Source organism: Vipera ursinii (genome assembly GCF_947247035.1).
Source record: "Vipera ursinii genome assembly, chromosome: Z".
Classification (NCBI taxonomy): Eukaryota; Metazoa; Chordata; class Lepidosauria; order Squamata; family Viperidae; genus Vipera; species Vipera ursinii.
Genome location: NC_139517.1, coordinates 62,746,273 through 62,763,203, shown reverse-complemented (window position 1 = coordinate 62,763,203; position 16,931 = coordinate 62,746,273). Strand labels below are relative to the sequence as shown.

The following is a 16,931-nucleotide window of genomic DNA, read 5'->3' as shown; positions in this document are numbered from 1 at the left end:
TAGTAAACTGCTGTTAATCCATCCGTTCCCGGAGCCTTGCCCAGTTTCAACTGTTTAATAACTAAAGAAATTTCTTCTGATGTAATTGGGCAGTTCATCTCAAGTTGTGGTTCTTGTGAAAGTCTTGGAAAATGAGCTCCCTGTAAATACTTGTCTATATCTAAAGCTTGTATATTTTCTTTAGAATATAATTTCGAGTAAAAATCTAAAAAACTCCTCTTAATCAAATTTTGTTGGTAGACTTCTTTGCCTTTATATTCTATTTTATTTATTTATTTATTTATTTATTTATTGATGGGATTTATATCCCGCCCTATCTCCTGAAGGACTCAGGGCGGCTCACAATAAAACATATAATAAGTACATAAATCAAGATAAAATGAAAATTGAGAACATCAGTGCAATAAAAAATTAGAGAATTTTAAAATGAATTAAAAATACTAAATATAAATTAATTAAAATGCCTGTCAGTCTAGGTCAGCTTGGTGGAACAGGTGTGTTTTGAGGCCGCGGCGAAAGGATTGGAGGTTTTGGGCTATCCGAAGCTCAGGGGGGAGCTGATTCCATAGGGTTGGTGCTCCCACAGAGAAGGCCCTCCCCCTGGGGGTCGCCAGCCGACATTGCCTAGCTGACGGTACCCTGAGGAGGCCTTCTCTGTGTGAGCGTACTGGACGATGGGAATTTGTTCCCGGCAGCAGATGGTCCTGCAAGTATCCCGGACCTAAGCCATGTAGGGCTTTAAAGGTAAGTACCAGCACCTTAAATCTCACCCGGAGGGCAACTGGTAGCCAATGCAGCTCACGCAGGAGGGGTGTAATATGGGAGTATCGGGAAGCTCCCATCACAACCCGTGCAGCTGCATTCTGCACCAGCTGAAGCCTCCGGGTGGTCTTCAAGGGCAGCCCCATGTAGAGAGCATTACAGTAATCAATACGGGAGGTAACGAGTGCGTGGGTGACTGTACGTAGGGCATCTCGGTCCAAAAAGGGGCGCAATTGGTATATAAGACGAATCTGGGCAAATGCCCCCCTAGCCACGGTTCCAATGTGATCTTCAAAACTGAGTCGTGAATCTAGGAGGACGCCCAGATTGCGTGCTTTATCAATGGGAGGTAACATCTCTCCTCCTATAGTCAGAGATGGAACCTCTTGGACTAAACGAGATGACGGTATGTACAGCCACTCAGTCTTGGCCGGGTTGAGTCGAAGCCTGTTTTCTCCCATCCAAATCTGTACCGCTTCCAGACAACGGGACATCACATCAAGGGCATCACTGGGTTGGTTCGGGGTGGAGATGAATAGCTGGGTATCATCAGCATATTGATGATATTTCACCCCGAAGCTACGGATGATCTCTCCCAGCGGCTTCATATAGATGTTGAACAGGAGGGGCGAGAGCACCGAACCCTGAGGCACTCCACAATTAAGAGGCCTAGGGCTTGACCTCTGCCCTCCTGCCAACACCGTCTGCGAACGGTCCGAGAGGTAGGAGGAGAACCAACGCAGAACGGTGCCTCCCACTCCCAGCCCCTCAAGACGACGCAGTAAGATACCATGGTCGATGGTATCAAAAGCCGCTGATAGATCTAATAGGACCAGGACAGAAGAATAACCTCTATCTCGGGCCCGCCAGAGATCATTCACCAGCGCGACCAATGCCGTCTCCGTGCTGTGCCCCGGTCTGAAACCCGATTGGTACGGATCTAGATATTCAGCTTCCTCCAGGTTCAAAGGGAGCTGTCGTGCCACCACACTCTCAACGACCTTCGCAAGGAAGCGAAGGTTGGAGACAGGACGGAAGTTGTTTAAAACAGCTGGGTCCAGTGCCGGTTTCTTGAGGAGGGGCCTTACCACCGCCTCTTTCAAGGCAGCAGGGAAGTACCCTTCACTCAGTGAGGCATTGATAACTGCTAGGAGCCAGCCTCGTGTAACCTCCCGAGAAGCATAGACTAGCCAGGAGGGACACGGGTCCAACAAACATGTGGCGGCACTTAGTTTCCCCATGATCTTGTCCACTTCATCCGGAGTCACAGGATCGAACTCTTCCCAGATGTACTTGGCCAACTTCATCGATTTCCTCTCGTTAGATACTGCCCAGTCAGAGTCCAGACCAGCCCGAATCTGAGCAATTTTGTCCACCAGATATTTACTAAATTCCTCAGCCCGTCCATGTAGGGGGTCCTCTCCCGTCTCTTGACTTTATCTATACTATCTACTTTATCTATTTTATCTATAGTACGTGATTTCTGTTTTTTCCTTAATTGATAAGCCAACCATCTACCAGGCTTATTAGCGTTGCAAAAAGTATTGTGTTTGGCATAGCGCAAATTAGTTGCTACTTGATCAGCCAGTAGCATATTAAATTGTTCTTTCAATAAATGTATTGAGATCCTTAAATTATTATCCAATGGATTCAAAATGAGCTTTTTCTCCTTAGTTTTAATCTCTTCCTCAATATCTAAACATTTTTGCATTTGCTTACGCCTATAAGCATTATTCATATAAATCAAAACCCCTCTCATATAGGCTTTACTAGCATCCCAAACCATTTCCATCGAGGTACCTTTATGCATATTTGTGACAAAAAATTCTTTCATATGTTCTCTACATTTCTGCAAAAACAAGTCATTTGTAAATAAATTCTCATTCAGCCTCCAGGATCTCCTACTAGCGTCTTCAGCGAAGAACTCCAACCAAACAGGACTATGGTCAGACATTGTCCTAGGAGAAATCTTAACGTTCTTAACCGAAGAAGAAAGATCATTAGTAATCAAAATAAAGTCAATCCTGGAGAAAGATTTATGTCTATCCGAAAAAAAAGTAAAATCTCTGTCTCTCATATTCCTTTCCTGCCATACATCTCTTAATTCCAGATCTTCCTTCAAATCAAAAAAAGCTTTAGGTAATTTTGAATTAAACATTTTTTTAGAAGATCCCTTCTTGTCTTCAGATGGCACCAAAACCCCATTCCAGTCCCCCATCATAATAACAGATTTGTAATCCAGTTCAATTAGTCTCTGATGTAAAAATTTAATTTTTTTTTGCTGTTGTTGATTTGGAGCATATAATCCAATAAGAAGAACTTTTTTTCCTTGTAGTATTAATTCAATACTAACATATCTCCCTTGTTTATCCGATTCAATTAATCTTGCCGAGAAGTCTTTTCTTAAGTAAATAACCACTCCAGCCTTCTTGTCCGGAGCAAAAGATGCAAAATGTGTTCCCAATTGGGAATTAATCAGATTTTTTGATCTTTTAATGCAATATGTGTCTCTTGTAAGCAAACAATGTCATTTTTATGTTGTTTCAGATAAAAAAATATTTTCTTTCTTTTCTGTGGTGAATTTAACCCATTAACATTCCATGTCAGGAACTTCACCATCTCTGGTGACCATGAGCCCTTGGAACAAGGCCTGAAGATCAGCTGTTGCTCTCTTAGGACGTGCTCCTCCCACAGGCTCTGAAACAGCCGCATCTTGCGTAGCTGGACCAGTTACAGACTTTTGTTTTTGTTCTTTTCCCATACACTTATATGCAGCTCTTGTCATCCTCTGTTCTTTTGGATCTTCCTTTAATGCCAAACTCTGCTCCATGGCCTCCGCCTTCTGCATCTCCTCGAGAGGCAATGACATTGCCCCTTCACTCAATTGTTTATCATCTTGTCTTGCTTCTGTTCTTTTAATTCGGGGAGACGGTGGTAAACATGCTTTCAGGACCTTAGTATAGAAATCTTTTGCTTTTAAAATTGTATCCAATCTGTATCTGGTCCCTGCATAATTTACCACAATTCCAATAAGTATTTCTCATCTGAACTGGATTTGTCGCTTCTTAAGCTCATCAGACAAAAAGGCAAAGTCTTTCCTCTTTCTAAGAATTTTTGAAGGTATCTCCTTTAAAATCATAATATCTTGGCCTGCAATCTGAAATTTTTCCCGATAAAAAGCCTGGATAATAGAATTTCTGGTTGATCTCCTGGAAAAATAAATCACTACATCTCTAGGTAGACATTTTTGCCTGGCAATCCAGGAGTTAACCCTAAATGTCTTATCCATTTCCTTAAGTAATTCTTCAGGTTCACATTTCAAAACAGGAGCCACTGCTTGTGCTATTTCCCATTCCAAATCTTCTTTAGGATTCTCTTTGAGGCCTCTGATACGCAAAGCAAACTCCATGTTCTTATATTCTGATATAGTAAGCTCGTCTTCTGTTCTGTCAATCTTGGCCTCTGCTCTATCAATCTTCTGTTCAGCATCAATAATTTTATTTTCCAAATTCTCCACATACTCCATAAGTGAGTCCACACGAACATCCAGGCGTTCTATATGTGCAGCTAAACCCTGGAGTGCAAGCACTATATCTTCCCTAATCTGGTTGTTTTGATTAAAAATTCTTCCCTTGTTTTCTGTATTTCTTGCTGCAAAACTTGTGTAGACTGCATCACAACTTGCTGAATGTCTGTCAGTGTAAATGCAGGAGGTGGGGGAGAGGGTGGTTGTACTGTAGGTTTCATCGAGGTCTGCCCTGCGGCTTGTGGTATAGGTGAGGAAATAACATTCTTAGAAAGTGGAGGCCCTCCCCCACGTCTCGCAGCCATCTCTTAAGTTTCGATTTCATCTTTCACCCAGCAGAATCAAAGTTCAGGAAAAAAAGGGAAGAAAAAATAACAATAACAATAACAAAATAACAAAGTTCTTAACCTTCAATAAGAAAAAAAGGGAACAGGCTTTCAAATAAGCAAAATCCGATACTGGATAAAATCAGTTGCAAATTATGTCTCTTACTTTGTAGCAAAATATGACAATTTTCAAACACAGTCACTTCACACAGGAGAGAAACATTCCAGTGCCATTTTTACTCCATTTTAAACTTAAAACTTGAAGAAGATAATGAAACTGAGTTAAAGTTAAAATCCAATTTGAAAGTTCAGATCTTCCTGCTTTGCTCTGCCTGCTTTTCAAAGGAACAAAATACTCACAATCCCCTCTAAGCAGCAGGTGCAGTTGTCACATCTTGTTCCACTCCATTTGGAGCGAAGACGTCCTGAGAGCGGAGAAAGCCTGGGCTCTGAGGGGGCTCACCCTGTTATCCCCCAAACTACTTGGGAGAATCGCAGGGGAGCTCTACCTCTACCCAGGCAAGCTCACCTCTCCCTCTTCTCCCGAGGGAGAAGCTCCAGCGCCACGGAACAGCTGATTTTCGCTGCCTCCGGGCGTTTTGACACTTCCCAGGATTGGGCGGCTTCAGAACGCTGCCATTCGGCGCAGCAGCGCTACCGGAAGAGCGCCATTTTTTTTCTAAATTCCCTGTGAAGTCAACTTGCTTCCTGTCATTGCCTTAGCCCATTCCTTCCCCTTGATGCAGTATATATCTAAAAAAAATGTTCTCTCTTCCCAGTTATTTTTCAGGTTTATATTATCAATTACAAGAGTAGACTGTATATTTGCAAATCACATGTCATGATGGTAGATAAACTCTTCATTCTTCATTCTGTCTACCTAAAGTGATAATAATTTTTGTTACTGACCAAGCAGATGTACACATTGGCCACGTTATAAGGGTCCCAATTGATTTATAGTCAAGGTATTTGTTTTAAAATGCTTCTTCTAAAAATATCACAGGGTGTCTATGTAGGATAACATTAAGGACTATTTTGGTTATTTTTGAAAATATGATTGAAATTAAGAATAGGAAATTATATTTAGATTTATGAACCTTGACCTTGATTTCACTATCAACTGTAATATATTACTCTACCTTGTTCAGTTCACTTCAGTTCTGTTTTGCTTTATTTTAATGTTTACTTTTTTATGCTGATCAGAATAAAGATTGATTGAATGAATGAATATTTAGATTTATGCAGAACAATAAACAAAGCTATGACAAAGGATTATTTATTGTAAAACCAAGTATCCTTTCACATAAGTTAATAGATTTCTTCTCATGGACATCAAAAATGAAAAACTTTATGCTATTTATATATTTATTATATGCAAGCTTTTCTGAAACATTTAAACTAAAGAGCAAAATGTACATATATTTAATTAAACTGGATTAAATACTGGCTTAAATATATATTTAGATTGTTCATCAGCTTTTGTATGTGCTCCAAACATTTATGTATAGATGCTGACTTTTTTCAGTATTATCCTCACCCAATAGAAAATTCATCTAAATTTAAACAATTCTTAATTCATTTACTGGGAAAATTAAACATATTCTTAAATTTTCTTTCACTTCACTTTCTTCTTGTAGTGCCTAATTTCTTGGATTATTCCTTATTTTGCAACTTATTTTATTTTAGTCTACATGAAGTTGATCTTACATTGCTCTATGCAATTCAATCAAAGACAAATGTGCAATTTTACTATCTGTCAAAAAAACCCAAAAATATTCTCTTTCTCTTTATAAATTTAAATGATATTTAATTGATACTGAGGAAAAAACTCTTTCTAAATACAGAGTACTGTATAAAAATACCTACCCTACTTATTACAGCCCAAACTGTTACATATGTTTGAGATTTTCAGAGCCGTTCAGCATAGAATGACATTCCCAAATGGTTAAATTCCAGCTGGTATTGCAGATGTTCAGTAGTTAGGAGATGCTTTAAAGCTGCCCGTCGAAGCTGTAAAAAAGACGTTATTAATAATTCATCCCTTGTTACTAATTCTACAGTCAAACTGTTAAATCATAGATTCTCCACTATTCTTTTCTCCTGTTATCTCAACATTTTTCTACTTCTTATGACATTCATAACAAGTTCAACTTATGAGAGAGTTTGATTATATTTGTATCAAGTTCCAAAAAGTGTCTAAGGATCTAAGCTGAAATAAATAATAGTCCACCCCATTCTTCTAGACATAGGGATTTTCTATCCTTACGTTCTCAGTAGAATTGCACTTTTCCAATTAAAATTTGTATGTAATTTGAGGATTCTTCTGGTCGGCACTTTTGCTTAACATGCAGAAAACAGCTGTCACAATAGTCATTGAACAAATCTTATGTCTCAAGTATATTCTTTTTTTTTATTCAAAAGTTTTAAGATACATTTTTAAAAACATAAACTCCCTCGCTCCCCCTCCCCTCCCCCTTACCCTCCATTACCCTCCGCCCCGACTTCCCAGAGCGGCATACAGGGTATTAACTTTACAAACTTAAGCTAAAATATGCTAACTAACTAAAAAAAACACATTAAATTCTATCGCACTTTAACTCCCCTTAAACATAACTAAATTACTAACAAATAATGAATAACTAATAAAACATCATATAAAGCTAATACTTATTCAAATGCTAAATGAAATTTTTAGTCCCATATTTATTCTGAATATATTCAATCCATCTTGTCCATTCCACGATGTATCTCTGTTGCGATTGTTCTTTCAAATATGCTGAAATCTTTGCCATTTCCGCCAGGTTTGAAACTTTCAAAGTCCACTGTTCTATAGTAGGCAGTTCCTCCTCCTTCCAATATTGCGCTACTAAAAGTCTTGCTGCCCTAATTAAATTCAACATCAATTTAGTATCTATGATGATACAATCTGTAATAATACCCAACAGAAATAACTGTGGAGAAAACCTTATCTTTTTCTTAAATATCTTCTGCATGTTCCACCAAATTTTAATCCAAAAAGCTTTTACTTTTTTACAAGTCCACCATATGTGAAAATACGTTGCATCCTCACAACCACACCTCCAACATTTAGGCTGGCAGTTCGGATACATACTTGCTAATTTTTTAGGATCTAAATGCCATCTAAAAAACATTTTATAAAAATTCTCTCTTAAATTTTGAGCCTGTGTAAATTTTACATTTCTGACCCATATCTTTCCCAAGTGTCCATTGTAATAACCTCCTGAAAATTCTGGGCCCACTTTATCATACAATCTTTAACAAGTTCCGTTTCTGAGTCTATTTCTATCAATGCATTATATATCCTTCTTATATGTGCTTGACCTTGATCTCTAATTTGTTTTACCAAATTTCTATCAGTTATTGAAATACCAACTTTCTGATCTTCTTTCCATCTAGCTTGTAGCTGCCCATACTGGAACCAAGTTTGTAATATTTTCCTTTCTTTTAAAATATTATATGGCTTTAATTGCCATACATTCCTTTCCATCCTAAGAATTTCTTTATATGTAGTCACATCATGTTTAAATCCCACATTTATATTTTCTATTGCATGTTTAGGTATTGCCCAAATCGGTATTTTATAATTTAACTAATGTCGATATTTTTTCCAAACTCGCAACAAAGCATACCTTAATATATGTATCTTAAAAACATTATCCACCTTCTTGTCATTCATTAAATATGCATGCCAACCAAATAACAAATCATAACCCTCAATATTCAATAATCTCCCTTCTGTTAAATTAAACCAATCACTTATTGATGATAAAGAACCAGCCTCATAATATAATTTAAAATTGGGCATTTTAAGACCACCTATTTCACGTACATCTTGCATTATCTTAAATTTAACTCTTGGTCTTTTCCCTGCCCAAACAAATTTATTAATACCTTTCTGCCATTCCTCCAAGTTTGAATCTTTTTAAAATATAGGTATCATTTGAAACAAAAATAAAATTTTTGGCAGAACATTCATTTTTACTGCTGCAATTCTTCCCAATAAAGATAATTGTAATTTTTTCCAGCTAACTCTTTTTGTATTTTTGACCATAACAATTCATAATTATTTTATATAATATTACATTTGAAGCTGAAAGATATACCCCCAAATATTTAATCTTTTTAACTATTTCAAATCCAGTTAGCTCTTCTAAAACAACCTTTTGTTCTGTAGTCATATTTTTAGACAAAATTTTACTTTTTTGCGTATTTATCTTAAATCCAGAAACTTTTCCATATAACAATATTATCTCCATCAGGTCTACAACCAACTGAGTCGGTTGACTTAATGTAATAACCAAGTCATCTGCAAACGCTCTCAATCTATAATCTTGATCTCTTATTTTAATTCCCTTAATTTTATTTGAGTCTCGTATCTTAATCAATAATATTTCCAATGTTAAAACAAACAGCAAAGGTGACAATGGACACCCCTGTCTTGTACCCTTTTCAATATTACATGCTTCTGTCAAACTACCATTGATTATTATTTGAGCTGTTTGCTTCTGATATATTGCCCTAATAGATTGTAAAATACTATCCCCAAACTCCATTTTCTCTAGTACCTTAAATAAAAATTGCCAATCCAATTGATCAAAGGCTTTTTCAGCATCCAAGAAAATCAGCGCTGTAGAGACCTGGTTATTTCTTTCCAAAAATTCCAATAAATCTACAATATGTCTCACATTATTCTTTATTTGTCTACCACTTATAAATCCTGTTTGATCACTATGAATCATTTGCTGTGTTACCTTCATTAATCTATTTGCTAAAATTTTTGCAAATATCTTATAATCAGTATTTAAGAGCGATATTGGCCTATAATTTTTGGTTTGGGTAAGATCTTGATCTTCCGTCAGAATCAGCGATATGAAAGCTGTTTTCCACGATGGAGGCACTTCTCCTCCAGATTGGATTGTTCTAAATAATTCTTTTAAAGGTTCCACCATTTCTAACTGTAAATCTTTATAGTAGATGGCAGTCAAGCCATCTGTTCCTGGTGCTTTCCCCACCTTTAATTGTTTAATTGCTAAAATAATTTCTTCAGCATTTATCAGTTGATTCATTTCTTCCCTTTGCTCTTGTGTAAGAACAAGGATATTCACCTCTTGTAGATATCTATCTATATCTACACCTTGAATCTTATCCCAAACATATAACTTAGAATAAAATTCAACAAAGGCCTTTTTAATAAGATTTTGCTGAAACACCTCTTTACCCTTGTATTCTATTCTATCTATATTATGTGACCTTTGTTTCTTCCTTAACAAATAAGCTAACCACCTACTTGGCTTATTAGCATTACAAAAAGTATTATGTTTAACATATAGTAGGTTGGTTGCCACTTGATGTGCCATTAACATATTAAACTGACCTCTTAACAAAGTAATTGCCTCTTTGATCTTCTTATCAGATGGATGCAAAATCAGAGCCTTCTCTTTCCTCTTAATTTCCTCCTCTAACTCTTTTTGCTTATATTCCAATTTACGCCTATGTTTATTATTCAAATATATTAACACTCCTCTCATATAAGCTTTACTTGCATCCCAAACCATTTCAATAGAGGTACCCTTATGCATGTTTATATTAAAAAATTCTTTCATCTGATTTTTTATATTCATCCACGTTTTCTTGATATCTAAACAGATTTTCATTCAACCTCCAAGACCTCCTCTCTCCACTCTCTTTTTCCAGTTCCAACCATACTGGACTATGATCTTGGACATATCTTGGACATATCTTAATCTTCTTAATCCTAGAAAAAAAATCATTAGTAGTTAATACAAAATTAATCCTGGAAAAGGATTGATGTCTATCGGGAAAAAAAGTAAAATCTTTTTCTTCCAAATTTCTTTCTCTCCAAACATCTCTCAATTCCAAGTCATCTTTCATCTCACAAAAGGATTTAGGCAATCTAGCATGATTTGGAATACTTTTGAAAAGACCTTTTTTGTCTTTCTGTTTGTCCAGGACACTATTCCAGTCTCCCATCAAAATACACGATTTATAATCCCATTGAATTATCTTACTATGTAAAAGTTTATAAAATTCTCCTTGCTGTTGATTAGGGGCATATAAACCAACCAAAAGTATTTTCTTGCCTTCTATTAACAGTTTAATTATAATATATCTTCCTTGTTTATCTGTTTCAATTAAATTAGCTGTTAAATTCTTCTTCACATAAATGACTACTCCGTTTTTCTTATCTGGAGCAGATGCACTAAACTGTGTACCCAATCTAGAATTTATCAGATATTTTTGATCAGCTGCACGAATGTGTGTTTCTTGTAAACAAATAACATCATTTTTAAATTGTTTCAAATACTGAAATACTTTCTTTCTCTTGTGCAGGGAATTTAAGCCATTAACATTCCAGGTTAGAAACTTTGTCTCCATCTTTTGCGACCTGAAGCTTTTGGAGCGCCTCTTGCAAAACCACCTGCAGTTTCTTCAGTTTCGCTCCTCCCACTGCTTCACTATAAGTAGGTTCTTGAGATATGATTGTAGCTTTCTGTTGTTCTTGTTCTTGTCTCATTTGTCTAATTGCAGCCCTTGTCATTCTTTGTTCTTTAACCTCTTCTGACGACATCTGGGACTGCTCAGCTTCTGAAATTTGCTGAGATTCTTTAACCTTCTGCAAAATAACTCCTTCAGCTCCTTGTATACTCTCCACTTCAGTCTGGCACTCTCATTTGTCCTTCCTTCCTTTGAATTCTGGAGATGGCAGAGGACCTGCCTTCAATATGTTAGAATAAAAATCTCGTGCCTTCAAAACTGTATTAAGATGATATCGCATGCCAGCATAATTCACCACCAAGCCTACTGGAATCTCCCATCGAAACTGAAGCTGCCATTTCTTTTTTTTTATTAAAAAGTTTTACAATACATTTTATCTTTAACAAACCAAAAAAAAGAAAGAAAAAAGAAAAAACCCTCCCAACCCCCTTCCCCCCACCCTCTTCCCCCTCCTCAACCCTCCCCAACCCCTCCCTCCCTTTCCCTCCCCCCCCCTGCTTCTCAGAGCAGAATACAGGGTATAAAAATACAAACAATCATAATCTAACTTACGCAAACACACACACACACACACACACACACACACACACACACACACACACATATATATATATATATATATATATATATATATATATATATATATATATATATATATATATATATATATCAATAATTATACAAATACAGAATAATACTTTCCAATCTAATACCAAAACACAGGGTATAAAAATACAAACAATCATGATCTAACTTACACAAACCATCCTAAACTATTCAAACTATCAAACTTTAACTCATATAGGTAAATTCCAAACATACATATATATATATCATATCAATGATTATTCAAATACAAAATAATACCTTCCAATCTGATACCCAATAAAAACAATCTCAAATAAACCAATTTATATCAATTGTTTAAAACTATTCCTCATTCCAACTAAGCTTTAAATTCACATTATCCTAATGTGTTATACAACTTAAAATACCATAGATTACTTTCCAAACTTAAGAAATTTTTATATAATCACATCATTCTTATATTCTTATATTCTATTACCTATTCCAATATTACCCATAAAAATATTACAAATTAACTTCAATCACAAAGAAAACAATTTATATCAATTTTATAAAACTATTCTTCTATCCAACTAAAAGCTTAAAATTTGTCATCCAAATAACAAATCATAACCTACAGAATATCAATAAACACTACTACAAATCTTCCCAATTAACTTTTCATAATCATCTTAGAACTAAAGGAACACGAAATACTACATAATTATTTTATAAGGGTAAAAAACATATCCCCAAATATTTAGTCCTTCTAGCAATTCCAATTCCCATAATCCTTATTACATTATTGTCTCTTACAGTTATGTGACTAAATCTTCAGGCTTGATTCATTCGTCCAGAAATAACACACCTCTTCCAATTTCTGGCCTTCTCCAGTGATAATGAAATTTGACCCCCTCCTGTATCTTTCACATCTGCCTGCGTTAACCCTTCAACAACTTGCGGGTTCTCTCTGAAACGTTGAGACTCTCTCTCACCTTTTTTCTTTGTAGATTCCAAAGATGGTATGGGGACTGCTTTTAAAACATTACTGTAGAAATCACGTGCCTGAATCTCCGTGGTAAAACAGTACCTCGTACCTTCATAGGTCACCACCATACCCACTGGTATTTGCCATCTAAACTTAATATCACATCGTCTCACTTCTTGTGTCAAAAAAGCAAATTCCTTCCTTTTCCTTAAAATCTTTGCAGGGATCTCTTTTAAAATCAGAACTTTTTGCTCAGCAATTACAAAATCAATATTGTAGGAGGCCTGGATAACTTCATTTCTAATCATTCTCTTTGTAAAATAAACCACCACATCTCTGGTTAGTTTCCTTTGTCTTGCGATCCACGAATTAACATGGAAGATTTTATCTATATTTTGCATTATTTCATCTGCTGGTCTCTTCAACACCCCTTCCAAAGCCTCAGAAACCATTTTCTCCAAATTTTCCTTAGGATTTTCTATTAGGCCTCTGATTCTTAAAGCAAACTCCATCTGAGAATACTGTGTCGAAATCAAATCATAATCCATTTTCTCTATTACATTTTCAGTTTCTGTCATTTTGACTTCCAATCTAATATCATTTTGAGCAAGATCTTCCACTCTGTCATCCAAAATCTCACTACTTTTAACCATGCTTTCTATTGCAGATGTGATGTCTGCTCTCATTTCTTTTAATTTCTCTGTAAACCTTTTCTCCAACTTTTTCTCCATTATCTCAACAAATTGCTGCATTTGTCTCTTGCAACAGATTCTGCAAATCTTTTGCTGTAAAAGCTGATACAAATTCAGATGCAGAGGACAATGAAGTTTTCACCGAAGACTGCTGCCTCAGGGCAGGAACTTTAGAAGATATAGCCGCCATTTTCACCCTCTATTGTTAACTACGCACTTTCACATGCAGATTCAGCAAAGTCCATTGAGTTAAAGATCAAAACATCATCTTCACCAAAATCTCCTGCATCGCTCTGCCTGCGTCCTCGTTCTCAAAAACTCTTCCTTGCTAGCAGGGATGGTTGCGAACGCCCTGTTCTGCTCCCAAAAACCCGGAGCAGAGGCACCTCGCCTTCCGGAGCATGCCCAGGCTTCGGGGGGGCTCAATCCTTCCGCCGCCAAAACTTTAAGTTCTGGAAGCTGCCATTTCTTTAATTCATCTGCCAGAAAAGCAAATTCTTTGCTTCTCCTTAAAATTCTTGGAGGAATCTCTTTCAGAATTAAAACTTCTTGCTTAGCAACTTTAAATCTATTGTTATAAAAGTCTTGGATAATCATGTTTCTAATTGATCTCTTTGTAAAATAAACCACCACATCTCTAGGTAATTTTCTTTGTCTGACAATCCAAGAATTGACACGAAATATTTTGTCTATATCCCCCATAATATTTTCTGCTTGATGCTCCAGAATCGGTTTGAGGGCTTGTGCCAGTAACTCTTTCAAGTTTTCCTTTGGATCCTCTTTCAATCCTCTAATCCTCAAAGCAAACTCCATATCTCTATATTGTATCATAACTACATCATCATCAATCTTTTCCATCATATTTTCAGCTTCCAACATTTTAGCATCCAATCTCAAATTATTTTGATTCAGCTCTTCCACACAATAATCCAGACTTTCAATACAGACTGCAAGCCCCTGAAATGCAGCTAAAATGTCTGCTCTTATTTCAGTATTCTTCTCCTCAATAAGTTCAGCTATTTGCTGGGATTGCATTTTTAAAGCATCTTGTAAGTCTTTTAATGTTAATGCGGGTGCGGGTGCCACAGGAGGAGGCATCAAAGCCTGTAATAAACAATGCTGAACTGTTGAAGCACCAGCACTTCTAGTAACAGAAGCTTTGGTTGATTTAGAAGCCATCTTAACACCCAGTTAATTTCCATTGCACACTTTCACTTTCCACACCACTTGCAACTTTTTTCTTTCAAAGTAAACCAGAGTTAAAGTTCAAATATTTGCTGTTTCAATATTCTCCTGCACAGCTCTGCCTGCATCCAAGTAATCCAAAGTTAATTGTTGATTGCAGGAATGGTTGCAGTGTCCTGCTCTGCTCCAAAGCCTTGGAGCAGAGGAGTCCCTGAGTCCAGAGCAAATTCAGGCTTTGGGGGGGCTCTCACCCTTCAACCCCCAGAATTTAAACTCTGGGGGTCTAGGGGAGCTCTACCCCTACCTGAACACTCACCCTCCCCTCTTCTCCCAAGGAGAGGGTTTCCGAGCTGCAAAACAGCTGATCATCGCTGTTTTAGTTGTTCCAACTGAAAACAACGGGGCTGACGGCTTGAACGGCTGCCATCGACAGAAGTATACTTCCACCCGGAAGTATATTCTTCACTGGATTGGAAAATCCTTCTCATGATCATTTTTGTCCCAGTGACCTCCCACTTGGGTTACTGAATTTTCTTTGCATGGAGTTCTTGAAGGCCACCCAGAAACTAAACTGGTCCAAAATACCACCATACAAACACTTATTAGTGCCCTCAAAACATCTCTGTTCTATGAGCTCACTGATTACCATAAGGCAGGGTTGTCAAACTTAATTTCATTGAGGGATGCATCAGCACTGCTGTTGCCCTTGGGGGGGAGGGTGGGTGTGGCCTACTGGGTGGGTGTGGCTGGAGTGTGTGTGGCCTACTGGGTGGGCATGGCCAGTTCTACATCGTTCGTGTCAAGGGTGCCTTTGGGGGCCTGGGCAGGAGTGGGACATATCTGAGAGTCTCTGGTAGAAGGAGATGCGACTGGGGCAAGTGCCAAGGCATGGTCCACTGGAGAAGCCTCACTGTTCCTCTCAGGCCATGCAGGGGGCAGCTGGATGGTGGCGCAGAGGTCAAATGCCCAGCCTAGCCCTAAAGCACCCGCGACACTAAACCCAGCCCCACTTCCCCAAGGGGGAGCCCAGCTGCACTTACCTCCTCCTCAAGGCTGCTTGCTCTTCTTAGCCTGGTTGCTCATGATGGGTACCAGGGCAATGTCAAGAGGGAGGCCCACTCCCTCAGCCATGTGAGGAGACCTGGTTTGTATCCAAAGCTTCCTTAGCAATAGGATGGGAGACCCCCCAGAATAGGCCAGGAGGAGGGGGCAAGGGGATGGTGAAAGGGCAGCAGGGAAGGACTAAGGCAGGACTTCCCTCAAAACCTCCCTCTCCTTCCTTCCTTCCTTCCTTCCTTCCTTCCTTCCTTCCTTCCTTCCTTCCTTCCTTCCTTCCTTCCGGTGATGGGAAAATATTTGAAATGGGGGAGAGAGAAAAACAGGCAAGAAAAACAGCTGGAGTAGTGTCATCCTTTGTGAGGAATGAAGAAATGCACCATCACCTGAAAGTGGCCAGCACATGGCCCTTGCCTACTTCACATATCTAGCTTGGTGGGCTCTGGGGGAGGGGATGCCATGAGCAGCATGAGTCAATGTTATCTGCGCAGTGCCACCCAGCCCCCAGCCCCCAGCCAGTTTTGGCAGGCAGCGGGGCGCTCACCTCACAGTGCTGAGAGGCTGAGCTGGGTGGCATGAATCTGAAGAGAAGTGCAACACTGCTCAGTCCCTAGCCTGCCCAAAGTAGGCAGGGCCATGTGCTGGCTACTTCCAGGCAATGGTGCATTTCTGCATTCCTCACAAAGGGTGATACCTCCTCAGCATGCATCCAGTGGGCAGGGCCGATGCGGCAGGGGCTGGTCCCTTGCTGTTTCCAGACAGCCTTGTGGAGCTAAGACTGAATGAATTTCAGCATAGATGGCCACCATGAAATTGTACATTGGCTTCCAGCTGGCCTGGGCCAAGGCCAAGGCAGCAAGGGCCATTCCCTCACTTTCCAGGATGGCTTCACAGGCTACATGAAACCACTTTGAGGGCTGGATCCTTGTGTTTGACATGTCTGCCATAAGGATTCCAGATACAATTAAATGTGATAGCTCTCCTATAAAGTCCTACTTGGATTAGAACTTGGTTACATTTAGAACCATTTTTCTCCTGTAATTTCTGCCTGACTTGTAAGAGCTGGTAGAACTGATGCAATGCAATTCCAGCTCTAAAATATTGTCATTTTAGGGAATGTAAAAGTCGTATCTCTACAGCAGAATATGCCTCAGAGATTTGAAGGTTCCATATCATTATAACTATAGGAAAACCTGGCTATTTAAACAGATTTTGGAGTAGAGCATAATATTCCTAGGTATTCAATATTTATGTTATTTTTATCATTTTTATTATTATTTTAATCATAGTTT

The 16,931-nt window shown here is 38.2% G+C and overlaps 2 protein-coding genes across 2 annotated transcripts in view; one reads left to right on the top strand and one right to left on the bottom strand.

The window, feature by feature from the left end:
- Positions 1-16,931, top strand: part of CNTNAP2 (contactin associated protein 2) — a gene marked incomplete at its 5' end in the record, with an annotated part of 1,430,381 nt that overhangs the window by 829,950 nt on the left and 583,500 nt on the right. The window lies entirely within an intron of this gene.
- CFAP141 (cilia and flagella associated protein 141) overlaps positions 6,441-16,931 on the bottom strand; it is a 41,995-nt gene continuing 31,504 nt past the window's right edge. Inside the window, exon 4 of the mRNA XM_083378324.1 lies at positions 6,441-6,624. Within this exon, the coding sequence (XP_083234450.1) occupies positions 6,523-6,624 (102 nt within the window). The 3' untranslated portion in view covers positions 6,441-6,522. The remainder of the gene's footprint in view (positions 6,625-16,931) is intronic.